At 60.6% G+C, this 12,724-nt stretch overlaps 1 protein-coding gene across 3 annotated transcripts in view; it reads right to left on the bottom strand.

Annotated features, from left to right (window-relative positions):
• Positions 1 to 2,971: 2,971 nt before the first annotated feature.
• Positions 2,972 to 12,724, bottom strand: part of MBP (myelin basic protein) — a 41,841-nt gene continuing 32,088 nt past the window's right edge. For all 3 annotated transcript variants that reach the window (XM_058676948.1, XM_004579420.2, XM_058676949.1), the window contains 4 exons: positions 9,578 to 9,676; positions 8,698 to 8,733; positions 5,744 to 5,863; positions 2,972 to 3,783 (listed from right to left, as the gene is read on the bottom strand). In XM_058676948.1, the coding sequence (XP_058532931.1) occupies positions 3,739 to 3,783; positions 5,744 to 5,863; positions 8,698 to 8,733; positions 9,578 to 9,676 (300 nt within the window). In that variant the 3' untranslated portion in view covers positions 2,972 to 3,738. The remainder of the gene's footprint in view (positions 3,784 to 5,743; positions 5,864 to 8,697; positions 8,734 to 9,577; positions 9,677 to 12,724) is intronic.

Below are 12,724 nucleotides of genomic sequence, written 5' to 3'. Positions count from 1 at the left end.
GAAAATCGTAGAAAACCACCGCTGTGCCACAGGTGGACACCCGCTGGGCACGACACGGCAGAGTGAGTCTGCATTGTGGGTGGCCGGTCACCCAAGGGGACGCTTGGCGTGCAGAGGCTGTGCTTGGGGTTTGGGCAAATCCTACGTCATTTCCAGGAAGGGATACGGACAGCTGCAGTTCAGTGTCCCTGGGGAGGACATCCAGGAGGGTCCCTGATGATGATGGTGTCATAGCCAGGCGCCCACTCCTTGTGTGGACATCTCCGAGCTGCTGGCCTGTGCTCTGCCAGGTGGCCACAGATGGCTCCATGCACACCATGACTGGGCAGAGCAGTGTGTGTCCAGCTTATGGGTCCAGGCGGCTACCGTGGGCCCCCTGTCCACTCTGGCAGTACAAACGCTGGCTGCTGAACTGAGGTAGAGCCAGCTATCCCCACGGTGAGTGTCCCAGCCAAGACCAGGCAGTCTTGTCTGCCCACCCACCTCCCTGTAGGCACACGCAGATTCTCCTCTCTCTCTCTCTCTCACACACACACACACACACACACACACACACACACACACGATTTCCTACTGGGCTGCCTCTCCTTCCCTCCACCTCTCACATACCCCGGCCTGGTCCACACAGGTGCCTGGCAGGTTCAGCCGCCTTGGACCCTTGGGGTCTCGTGGTCACAGAGCCACCCCTGGGAAGGCACAAGACTCCTTGGGGGTGAAGCACAGGATTCCTCGCAGCTTTCTCCCTCGGGAAGCCCACAGCAGGGCTGTCTCAAGGGAAAGTGCATGCGTGTACAGGGGGCCTGTCACTCCTAGGTCAGTGTCCACATATGGATGTGCAGGTGCTGCCCATCCACCAAGACCCCCACCATCTGTGCACCTGCCTGCCCGCCTAGCTTGGGGAGCTCAGCTCTGGCCTCTGCCATCTCTGTTCCTCTGCTGGTTTCCTGCCAGTCCTGCATGTTGGTGAGCTATGGCCACACCTACTACCCCCTGGGAGGGAAGGAGTTAACACGGCTGCCCCGTGCCATCCATTACTACTGCTCGCTTACAGAGTTAGGGGTGAAGGTAGGCCAGGAAGGCCCTCCACAGGCAGCAGGGCTGGTATCAAAGGGTCCACGATGGCTTGCCCAGGACAAGCCGGCCACCTGCAGCTCAGCCTGGTTGTGGCTACAAGGGGCTGGTTGAGCAGAGCCCGAGAGAATGGAACTGGGTCTGGGGAGGCAAGCATGGGAGCTGTCACTCCGCAGAGAGGATGCTGGCTGCGGGAGGAATGAGGCGCACCCAGGGCCGCTGGTCCCAGCTCTGCAGAATGTGGGGAGCACAGTTCTACTATTTCTCCCACACAGCCCAGGCCACTCCGCCATGCAGCGCCAGGTGGCTGGCATGAGGACTTCCCACTGCCTTTGAAGGCATCTCCTCAGGCCCTGTCTTTCCTGCACACCCAGCTCACAATGCAGCCCACGGCCAGCCTGCGGGGTTGGGTCGCTGCACAGGCATCCCCTCCCCACCGGGCACTGTCCTGAGCTGGTACCCTACTCTCCCACCCGGCAGCTGCTGCTCAGTGGCAGTGCCCAGTGCCATAGCTGCACAGATTGACACGATCCAATGGAAGGCAGGCTACCGTGGTGCTGGGATGTTGGGCTCAGGGGACCCTCCGATGCCCACTGGCCCCAGAGCCGGGGCGGGTCCCTGGGGTCCCTTCTCAGGGAGGTGGGGTGAAGGCGCAGTGGGAGGCATCTCACTAGGACACAGTTCCCGGGGCTCGGCCTAGGCTGGAATTGGTTCTGTTTCCCTCTTGCTCACTGTGCTCACGTGAGGTTAGCAGTCTTGGCTTCCTGTCGCCTGCACCCCCAGGTGGTGTCGCCATAGACCTGCCCTTCAAGGAAGGCAGTCTGTGAATGTCACAATCCGTAGGATTGCCCCAGTTCCTCAGTGGGAGGGGCCTGCGAGACGGCAGCACAGGGCTGGGTAGGGCCTTCCGCGCCTGGAGGAGCCTGGGGGAGGGCACCCCTGGATGAACAGCCCGCGGGGTCCATTGCCTGTCTGGAGCGGGGCTTCTCAGCCCACACTCCACAGCGCGGAGTTCGTCACAGCTGCTCCTGGGGCACGAAGGGCCAGGGGCTGTGTCCACAGCACGACGACCCAGGAATGGACCTCTCTGTCCTTCCGAAAGAGCACCCTGGTGACCAGTCACAGCGGGGAGCCCATGTCCACAGCACTGCCAAGGAGAGGCCCATGTGGTGCCTGGAGGCATGGAAGCAGAGGCGTCAGCTCGGTGCAGGGTTCTCCGTGTCAGTCGGACAATGCTAACCGAGCCACTCGCCGCCCGCTCCCTCACAGGACCTGCAGTCTGGGGCCTGGCCAGGCTGTCCCAGGGGCTTGCACTACACAAACGGAACACAACGGAAGACACCAAGCAGATGCCATTAACAGTTTATTACTTTATTTCAATATTCAAGAAGGTGTGTACTGTCTGCAGCTCGCAGCACCTGCTCTCTGGGGAGGGCCACAGCTGCACTGCCCGGCGACAGGGGCGGTTTGGCAGTGGGCAGCGGTGGACCGAGCCGTGCTGAAGGCTGTGGGGGCTTTGGTTCCAGGGTTCCACTCCTCCCGTGGAACCCACACTGAGCAGTCAGGATTAGAAGGGGATTAGACTGAGGCCTCTTGGCCTTACATCAACTATGACCTTGACGCCAAGGGCAGTGGCGCCAGCGAGGGGCTCTGTGGAAGGCCAGTGAGAGACGGCAAGTCAGAGGGAGGGGTGAGTACGTTAGCCAGGGAGCGCCAGGAAGAGTCAGCCAGGTTAGAGAAGGCGCGGCCCAGAGGAGCCCTCCTTGGTCCTTCCGGGCAGGGGGGTAGCTCAAGGGCACAGGCACACACCAGGGCGTCCCTAAGGTCGGGTGGGGGTGTGGGTAGGTGGCGAGCGTGGACGGTTGTCGCTGCCAAGGGTTATGGTTAGAGTGAGCCGGTGAGCACTGCCGTGGGCCGTCCACCTGAGGTCACGGCCACTTTGGAAGGTGACCAGCGAGACACCGCCAGGCCACCAGAGAACGCCTGCAGTCCTGCTCCACGACGCAAGTCCCGCTGGACCCATGGGCTCTGCTCAGGAAGCCGGGGTGCCTCCTGAGGGCCCCAGGGGTCCCCGGTTCCTGTCTGGGGGGCCAGTGCCCAGTCCACACCTGCCTCCCGCTCCTCCCTCTGCCACGCACCAATTCAGCCAATCGGGGTGTGGGGGGCAGCCGCGCCCCTCTCTGTGCTGCCCCACCATGGACTCTCACAGCTGCCCGGCCTGCATCCACTTGCCAAAAGCTCCCGCAACGCAGTAAACCACTCTGTGACTGTCTAATCCTGTTAGGGAAAACTCAAACTGACTTTAGGAGGTGAGCGAAGTGGCAGGGGAAAACAAAAAACAAAGGAAGCGTGGATCACACAGTCATGCCCTCGCACCGCTCCTGGACTGGTGGGGTGTCCTGCAGGCAGTGCTCGGCCCAAGCAGGGGAAGGGGAGGGACAGAAACAAAGTCCAGGGCTGCGGTCGCTGCCGGCCGCCGGGGGTGGGGGCACGCGTGAGCACGTGGCCGGGCAGCGCGAGGCACCATCGCCTGGGTTCCTCCGAGTGTGGCCCCCGGGAGGTTAGGGCGATGGGCTGCTCCAGGCAGCTAGCTGGCAGGGTGTGCTGTTAAGGCGTTAAGGCGGTGGTGTTAGGAAGCGGGCTGGGGGCTCTGTAGGTGGCTGGGCTTCAGCGTCTGGCCATGGGCGATCCGGAGCGACTGTCTCTTCCCCCCTAGGGAAAGGCAGACACAGGTGTGGTGTTAGTAAGCGAGGGCCACAGTTGGAAATGCCGTCACAGGGCCACGCAGCCACACAGCTGGCCTCTCCCGCCTCCAGTACAGCTTCCCCATGGGCTAGAAACCCCGGGAAAATAAAGAGGGCACCCCACCCTGCCCTCCAGTTGCTGGTCACACAGAGGGCTGGTTGGAGGACGCTCCCAGCATGCTTCCTGGGCAAATGCAGCTGGAAGGGAGGCAGAGAGCTGCTGACAGACGGGGTGGCGGTGCCATGTGGGCACGAGGGGAGGGGATGCCACACGCCAGGGAGGCGTGTCCTTCGTCAGGTGTCTCCCCTGGGGTTAGCCTCCCAGGCTTCTCTGGCCTTCCCTTGGATCACATATTTCCATGGGGGCTGCTCTGTGGCAACACATGTGTTATTCACATTCAAGAAGCAAATGTTGGCTCTGGTCCTTGGCATCTGCAGGCAGGTTGCTGTGGCCACATGGGGACCTGCTGCTCCGGGGCAGTTCCACCTGCCTCACAGTGCCCACATCCTTACCGCCGGCCCCCGGCTGCCACAGCCTGATCTGGGAAGCTGGCGTAAAATCTGCCCTGTCGTCACACGTGTCCCCTGGGAGTGCACTGCCCAGCAAAGAGCCAGCTGGTTGCTCTCACGCTCTCCCCCAGGCAGGGCCGGGCACTCCCAGTGTGACCAGGACCAACCATGTGACCCTCACAGCCAAGCCTGGATGTCGGACACGGGTCAGGCTGAGCGCATCCGCTCGACCCTCTGCAGGTGAGGAAGCCCATGCCGCTGGCACTAGGGCGGCGACGGAGGGACCTGAGGTGACATAGCTGAGTGCGCAGGGCCGTGTGAACAGGCCCAGTGAGGGGCACCGACGCCCGAGACTCGTGGTCCGCAGTGAGCACGGGGCGCCAGCGCTGCCTGTCTCCTGCCTCGGCTCCCGGCTCCCGCAGCGCCCTCTCACTTCTGCCCTGCACATAAGCTCTTCTCCCAGGGTGAGTGTCCCCTCACCATCCCTGCAAGGGCCCCCCTACCCCTGGCATGTGCCCAGAAAGGCTCTGTGCAGGGTGTCCCTCAGCTTGTCCCTGCCTGCCCTGGCTCAGGCCTGTGCCCTCCGGGGACCTCCCAGTGCCCCAGGACCAGCGTGCCAGCGTGGGAGCATCTGCATACATCAGGGTGCTTCCGAACAAGCAGGGCTAGATCCAGAATTCAGGTGAGGCCTCGGACGGTGGGAGCAGAGTGGGCCGGCTGGCACCACGGCATGCCCAGGGCAGACAAGGAATGGACACTGGGCCTGCCTGGGCCCGTGCCCTGAAGCCCTGCTGTCTGCACCCCACAGGCCTGACCCCATCTGTCTTTCCAAAGCCACAAGGGCCTGGGGGACTCCCCTGGGGGCCTCCTACTGACCTGAAAGCTGGACCCTGGACATGAGCCTGGGCCTGCAAAGCCCACACCTCTAAGGCGTGTCTGAGGAGCGCCAGGCAATGCTGTGTGGCTTCCCCACCGTGCCCACCAGGCTCTGCCATGCACACAAGACTGCTGTCACGGCCTGCCGGGCCATGCCCACCCTCCTGGTTCTTGGTCCACAAAAGCACTTTTTTCTTTCTGTTTTTCACCTCACAAAGCCTGCAGCAGAAGCCATTCTAAGCCGAGGGGCAGTCTTGCTCCCACACAGTGCATGACTCACAGCAGGTGTAGCGGCCTCAGAGCCCTGTGTTTCTGGGTATACCTACTCAGTATTCATGCAGCCCTGGATCTCCAGGGCCTGGCCTCGGCTCTGCCCAGAACAACATGACATTCACCCAGAGCCCATGGCTGGTGCTCCGGAGTGCCCTGCCCCCTCCGTGCCAACTACCAAGGTAGAGCCCAGCAGCCTGGCCGCCTTCCCTGCTACCATGACTTGGGCCACAGCCTTACGAGCCGGGTCAGCCACCCCCGGGGGTGCTTACCAGCTTGAAGAGCCTGGACAGCGTGCTTTGTGCGTCAGCGCCCTTGAGGCCCTTGTGGGCCGACTTGTAATCGGACACTCTGCCCCCATAGCCAAACCCGGGCTTCTGGCCCTCGGCGCCCTGCAAGACAAGACCCCAGCAACTCAGGCTCGTGCTGCTTGGAGGCCTCGGGAGCCTGGTCTGCACCCAGCAGGGTCCCCAGCTTTGGGGCTGCGGCAGCCCAGTGTCCCTGTTGTCACCACCTGTGCTGCCCCCATGCCCACACCATGGAGTTCTCCAGAGAAGCCATGCCTGCCTGCCTGGGAAGTGGCCCTTCACGGGTCAAGGGTGTGCATGGGGCTGTGCCCGAAGCCAGGGTCCTGGGTGACCAGTGGGATTGGCTCCCGGGGCTTCCTGGACACAATGAGATGCTGAAACCAGAGGAACCTCCCCCATGGTTGACCAGACCGGGTCAGGACCAATGCTGGTGCTGGGATCCAGGGGCCTACAGTCCCTGAATTGGGAAGAGTTTGAAGGCCCAGGGACCTCATGTGGGAGGAGCCAAACTCGGTTAACGTCCAGGCACCTCCCTCTGCAGGAGCCATCTTTGCCATAGCCTTCTCAGGCCACCTGTGCTTGGCAGCAGCTGCGGCCACGCAGAACCGCAGTGGCCTTGTCCACACCGGTATCAGGAGGGGGAGGGATGAGAGGTGATGGTTGAGGGAAGGCAGTGCCACCCTGGCATCCCAGGGCTGTGCCTGGCCACACCGGGTCCATGCTGGTACACAAGTGAGGAGCTCCCGGGAACTCGGTCCAGGGACCGGCGGTTCCTCTCTTGCAGTCCACGGTCACGTTTATTCCCGGGTCACCTAGAATTTCCCAGGAAGCAGACAACACAGTTTAGAGACAGAAGTGGGGAGTCTGTAAACTCCCAGCAGGTGCAGGGTCCTGTGGCTGCCGACAGCTGAGTGACAGGGAACGGAGGTGGGGAGTCTGTAAGCTCCCAGCAGGTGCAGGGTCCTGTGGCTGCCGACAGCAGGCTGCCAGGGAACGGGGCACAGTGAAGCTTGCTTTGGAAGGAAGAGAGCTGGGTAACCGTTAGTGGCATCTGGCTGGGGTCAAGCAGGGAGGGTCGGAGACGCGCGTCTGGGTCCAAAGCAGCTCCATCAGGGGCTCCTGCTGGCACAGAAAAGCCAGAATCCTGTGGTGGGAGAGCTAGTCCAAATGGCCCAGGAAAAGCAGGTATGTAGAAAGTTCTGGCAAACGTCCTCACCCTGATTCTGAGCAGGGTGCCGGACTGCATCTCTCTTGAGCCCCACCTGCCTCCCCGTCCCTTCCCTGTCTCCTGTTCCCTCCAACTCGCCATAAAAGTCCTTTCATTCATGGCTCACGCACTCATGGCCTCCGGACCAGCATGTGAGGGTGTTGCAGCGTCCCAGGGGACTCAATGTCCAGTCCCTAGGCTGCGGGTCACTCTTTCACTCCGGAAATCCTGAGTTCTATTCAGTGAGCTTAGGCCAGCAAACAGCGTACACCAGCAGGCGCCTCGCACTGGGCCAGGGCGCACTTGTGGGCCACTCCCACTGGGCCAGGGCGCACTTGTGGGCCCCTCCCACTGGGCCAGGGCGCACCTGCGGGCGCCTCGCACTGGGCCGGGGTACCAGCAAGCACCTGCCACTGGGCCAGGACGCACCTGCAGGCACCTCGCACTGGGCCGGAGCACCAGCAAGCACCTGCCACTGGGCCAGGACGCACCTGCAGGCGCCTCCCACTGGGCCAGCCTCAAATTCACCAGTGGTTGCAAGCAGCGATCAGGTATCTGACCCCTCAGTGGACTGGTGCTGTGGTGCTGTGGTGCAATGAATTACACTACTATTTATGATGCCAGAACCCCACCAGAGCACTGTTCAAGCCCCAGATGCTCCGCTTTCCATTGAGCTCCCTGCTAACATGCCTGGGAAGGCAGCAGGAGGGACCCACGCCCAGATGGAGTTCCAGGCTTTTGGCTCTGGCCTGGTCCAACTCGGCCATTGTGGTCACATGGCAAGTCAATCAGCAGATGGAAGATGCCTCTCTCTCTCTCTCTCTCTAACTCTGCCTTTCAAATACATCAAGAAATCTTAAAAAGAAATTAAAATCCTCCTTGAAACTCTCAGTATTGCAAAGCCTAACATTTCACAAAATTTCCCCAGGCAGCTTGACAGCTTTTTAGCTATTCCTAAGATGCAAGCAGAACTAGCCCCTTTGGGGTGACTGTTGGACGTGCACTAACTGCACCTGGTCTCTCGCCTCCCACAAGCAGCTTCCTCGCCCCCCCCGCGGAATGTCCATGCTGGGGGTGGCCATGGGGGCCGGGCAGCCCCAGTTCTGTCTCAGACGCCACTGTACTCCCCGGGCAGGGGCCGCGAGCCCTGCCTGAGAGGAGGGAGATGGTGCCTGGTCCCAGCATCTGAAGCCAGGGGTTGGGTGCCCTGAATGGCAACAGCTAGTTCCACCGGCAGACGGTCCCTGGCCAGCACGGGTGGGCAGATGGCATCCCCGGGACAGAAAAGGCAGGTTAAGCAACTGAAAAAGCAAAACGTAAAAGGCAAGTGGCCGTGCGGGCAGCGGGGAGGGGCTGGGTGCAGTGTGAGGCACCTACCCAGCTGAACCGGCTGAGAGAAAGTCCTCGCCCCTGTGTGAGCAAGAGAGAGCACGGTGGTCACCGCCGGGCACTGAGAGGCAAACAGCTCCCCCGGGGCCCCGCCCAAGCTGCCCCCGAGGGCGGCAGGGTCAGGGCTGGGGGCAAGAATGCTGGGGCCCATTGGCACAGCCAGGAAATACTGCCCAACTGGGCTGGCCAGCACAGGCTGCGCGGCTGCAGGCAGGGGTGTGCCGTGTGGTGTGGGTGCACCCGGCCCTCTTTTTGGCACATGTTGGGATTTGGGGAGAGTTTACCCGTGAGGTGGTGACGAATCCAGACACCAAACACTCACCTTCCCCTGTGACGGAGGGGGCGTGCGCGGCGTCACCTGGAAGACACACACAGGGCTGGGCTGCAGTACACCCTCTCCCTCCCACAGGGTCCTCCCAGGTTGCAGAGTGGGGTTCGAACCCACCCCCTGCTGCTCGGCTCCTGCAGAGCTATGGAGCATGAGCCCTAAGGCCTCAGGGTTTCTGGGAGCAGCCACAGGAACTGGCCCACCCTGAGGTCCTGGGACCCCCTCCCACCTCCTCCAACCCCAGCACTTCCTTCCCCACACTGCCCCTCACAGCACCTGCTGTGCCCTGGGTTTGTAGTCAGGAACCTGCAACTTCCTGCTTGCCTCTAACAGACCTGCTTCCTGCAGGGACAAGGCCCCGTTCAGCCTTCACGGCACCCCGTCCCCCAGTCAACACCACTGGCTAGTTTCTCACATAGGACAGCTCATGAGCAGACGCCGACTCGACACGGTTACCATTAACTGCAGTCCTCGGTCCACACTGGGGCCGATGCTGCGGGTGTTGTGGTCCAAAGGACGTGGACCCACCATGAAAAGGCCACATCCACTAGAACAGAGCTCAGATGGCCCGTGCGTGGCCTGCATCCAGTGTGGGAGGAATCCCGGGTCCTCTGTGCTCCCTGAGTCCTCCCTTCCAGGCCTCAGCAGACACGGTTCCTTCCACTGTCCCCAGGATTGGGCCAAGCTCCCATGCTGAAGCTGACCCAGCCCAGCAGAGAATTTCCTGCAGCAACAGGTACGCCTCGGGAGCCCACGATTGGAACCGGGACTGGGCACGAGGAGTGAGTGGCCAGGAAGGCTTTGGGTCATTTCTGCGTGACGAGCGCCCACCCTCCTCCTGTCAGCAGTGTCCGCCCCCTGCCTCGCCACTTACAATGTTCTTGAAGAAGTGAAGTACAGGATTCTCCTCTTGAGGCCGGCCATGTGTTGACTTCTGGGGTAGGGAGCCGTAGTGGGCAGTTCTCGCGTGGTCCTGAAACAGACGTGTGGCCTCAGGGCCCGTCCATGGCCCCTGCCGCCCACCCTCAAGGAAGCTGTGTGCCTGGGTGCTGCCTTGGTCTTGGGACCAAGGAGTTTATGCCAAGCTGCCAGCCACGCTTCACCAGACACAGGTGCAGCTCTTGGCATTAGGATGTGGCCAGCACAGGCTCACCGTGCGGCTGCGACCAACAGATGGCGTTCCAGGTCATGTGAGTGCGGTCCCCGCCAAGCAGGGCAGCGAAGGCCCAGCCCTGAGGAAAGCATGTTCTTTGTCTCGGCAGTCACACCCAAGGCAGCCCCGGCAGCGGGTCCTGGGACGTGGGGACCTGTCAGCCCTGCTCGAAGCCCCAGGCAGATATGTTCCCCTCACCTGGAGACTCGGCCCTGGCCTCTGTTGTCCAGACCCCAGGCGCCTCAGTCATACCCAAACTGCACGAGGGCCAGGTGGGGGCCACGTTCGTGGGCATGTTTCCTGCTAGAATGCCTACTGGACTAACAGGTGGGAGAGAGTCCAGTTTTATGCCTTGGCTCTGACCACTCGTTGCTGTTGGCAGGAGTGCAGAGACCAGCTCCCCTGGCGGTCAGCTGGGCGCTCCCCACGTGGTGTGCCAATCACAGCAGTGCCTCCACCCTAGTCCCTAGCCTGTGATGAAACTAGAAAAACAGGATTGGCAAGAACACACCGCTGCCACAACCCAGGGTCCCAAATCACACCCGCCAGCAAGGTAAGCGGTGCCATGAAAGGTTTGCACCCGGCAGTTGGAGCTGGAGTGCGCAGTGCCGCTCTGAAGGTGGTAGCAGAGGTGCGCACTGCTATCACAAACGTAGAAACTCCTCAGGGGAACTTAAGAAAGTCCTCACAGCATGCACCAGTGTGGTCAGGTTGTAACTTAGCTCTGAGAGCCACGAGTTAGGGATTGGACCCATTCATCAAGAAACCTGGAATCCCATGGTTCCCACATGAGCCTACAAGGGCAGTCAGCAGCAACTGTTGGCTGAGCTGACATGCAGGCCACTCAGGCTCACTGCAGAGTCAAGCTCCTGGACAGGACAACTGTCCCAGAATAACTGAGAGTTTGCTTATGGGCACAGCGCGGAGCAGCTGGACTGGGACTTGGGTTAGTTTGTACAAACCGTCCGATGCTCAATCGGAGGGAGCCATGCGGTGTGAACACGTACATTCTGCTACAGCTGGTGACCTCTGGCCAAAAGGACACTTGACCTTGATACTTCTGTAATCTAGCAGTTAAACAAAACCCAAGATGAAAAGGTCTATGCAATATCCTGAAAACACCCAGGATATTAGATATAACTCTAACAGGGCATGATAACATGCGTATGCTAAAAATTAGAACTCAATGGAGACTTGGAGACCCAGACTACGTGGGTGGGAAGGTTTGACACAAGGAAGCCAGTTGCCCACTACAACCCACAGGTAGAAGAGCCAGAAGGATTGTTCATAAAGTTTCTAGAACTCTCTGGAAATATAAAGGAACCAAAATAGCCAAATAACTGAAAAAGAGCAACGGGTGTCTTATGATCCGCTTCGGAGACTGGCTCTGTGGCCAAAGCGATCCAGGGAGAGTGGAGGACAGGGCGTGTGTGGAGCGTGGAGAGACAGAGCTGAGCCCAGGGATGGCCAAGGGAGAAAGGCAGGCTTTGAAGAAATAATGCCGGGAAAGTTGGACAAACACAGGCAAAACTTAGAAACCTCAATCCCAACTCATACCACCTGGAAACAGTCAACTCACCATGGGCCCTCGATCGCCACCTACAAGGTCAAACGGTAACACCCAGCAGAAAGTGGTCATGACCCAGCTCCAGAGAAATGCTGGGACCTGACCCCAACAGCCTGGCCAGGAAAAGGAAAGAAACGGACAAGCTGGACTTCGTCCAAGGGCAAACTCACAGGCAGGCAAAGACCCCTGAACGAGGGGAATGCACGCACAGACCAGCAGAAAACATATGCAAGGATTTGTATAGCAGAATTTCAAAACTCAGGGGAAGCAAGTAAGATCCCAGTTAACTAAAACAAAGACCCCAGTACCAGAAAATGCCATTGGCCACTGGAAAATGCAGGTCGCACCAGGAGGTAACTGGGCACGGCTGCCGGTGGCAGAGGTGAAGGTGCAGGCGTGTGCGGGCAGGGACGGGGTCGCGGGGATGCTCCTGGCTGCTGTGGGCGCCACTCTGCTTCCCGAACCCACTGCCCTGTACCACCTCATGTACATGCCTCAGGAAGGTTCTGGAAGCGGAAGTAAAAGATGCTTGCTCTGGGGTCAGTATGTTTCAAAGCCACACATAGGTGTTGTATCACTTGCTGTCCAGAGCTCTGAGGCTGGACCATGGCAAGGGAACCAGGTGAGGGCTGGGGGCAGGGGCGACCTGCGCCACTGGTGCTGGTAGCTTCAGCCACCTGTGCAAGTGTTGCAACATGGGCCTCTGCGCCCGGAGCAAGTCCCCTTTACTGTTTGTTAGTTTACGGAATGAGCCGGCCCTCCAGCACAGCCTGTCAGTATGCAGGCAGGCGTGGAACGCAGGGGACCCGGTTTCACTTCAAGATCTTCCCAACAGAATCCTGCCAAGGCAGAATGGTCTCCATCATGGCTCATGGCACCTTGGCCACTGGGTCAAATGCCCAAGCCTGGTCGGCTTCCTGTCTGCGATTCTGATCCCTCTGGGGCTCAGGCACCGTGTTCTCTTGGCCACCCCCCGGGGCATGCGCCTCAACTTCCCTTCTTTCGGAGGACCAAGGCACGACACTTTCCGTTTCTACCTTGCTTTGTTTAGCTGTCACTCCCACCTTTTAAGGAACACAGACCCCTCCCGGGCGTGCTGACTGACCTGGCCTTGAAGTTCCTGTGTCTCAGGCTCCTCCAGCAGAATGGGAGCCCACGTCCCGGTGTAGGGACCTGAGGAACCCCTGGGCCCTGCACGCAGCCCCAGTGTGCCTCTGTGAGCGCAGCCCTGGCAACCTGTGGTGATAAGTCAGAGCAGCGGAAGCGAGAGACCCAAGCCCACCTGGGGGGCGTGGATAGCA

Source organism: Ochotona princeps, chromosome 18, assembly GCF_030435755.1.
Source record: "Ochotona princeps isolate mOchPri1 chromosome 18, mOchPri1.hap1, whole genome shotgun sequence".
In the NCBI taxonomy this organism is placed as follows: Eukaryota; Metazoa; Chordata; class Mammalia; order Lagomorpha; family Ochotonidae; genus Ochotona; species Ochotona princeps.
This window is presented reverse-complemented; position numbering and strand designations above follow the sequence as displayed.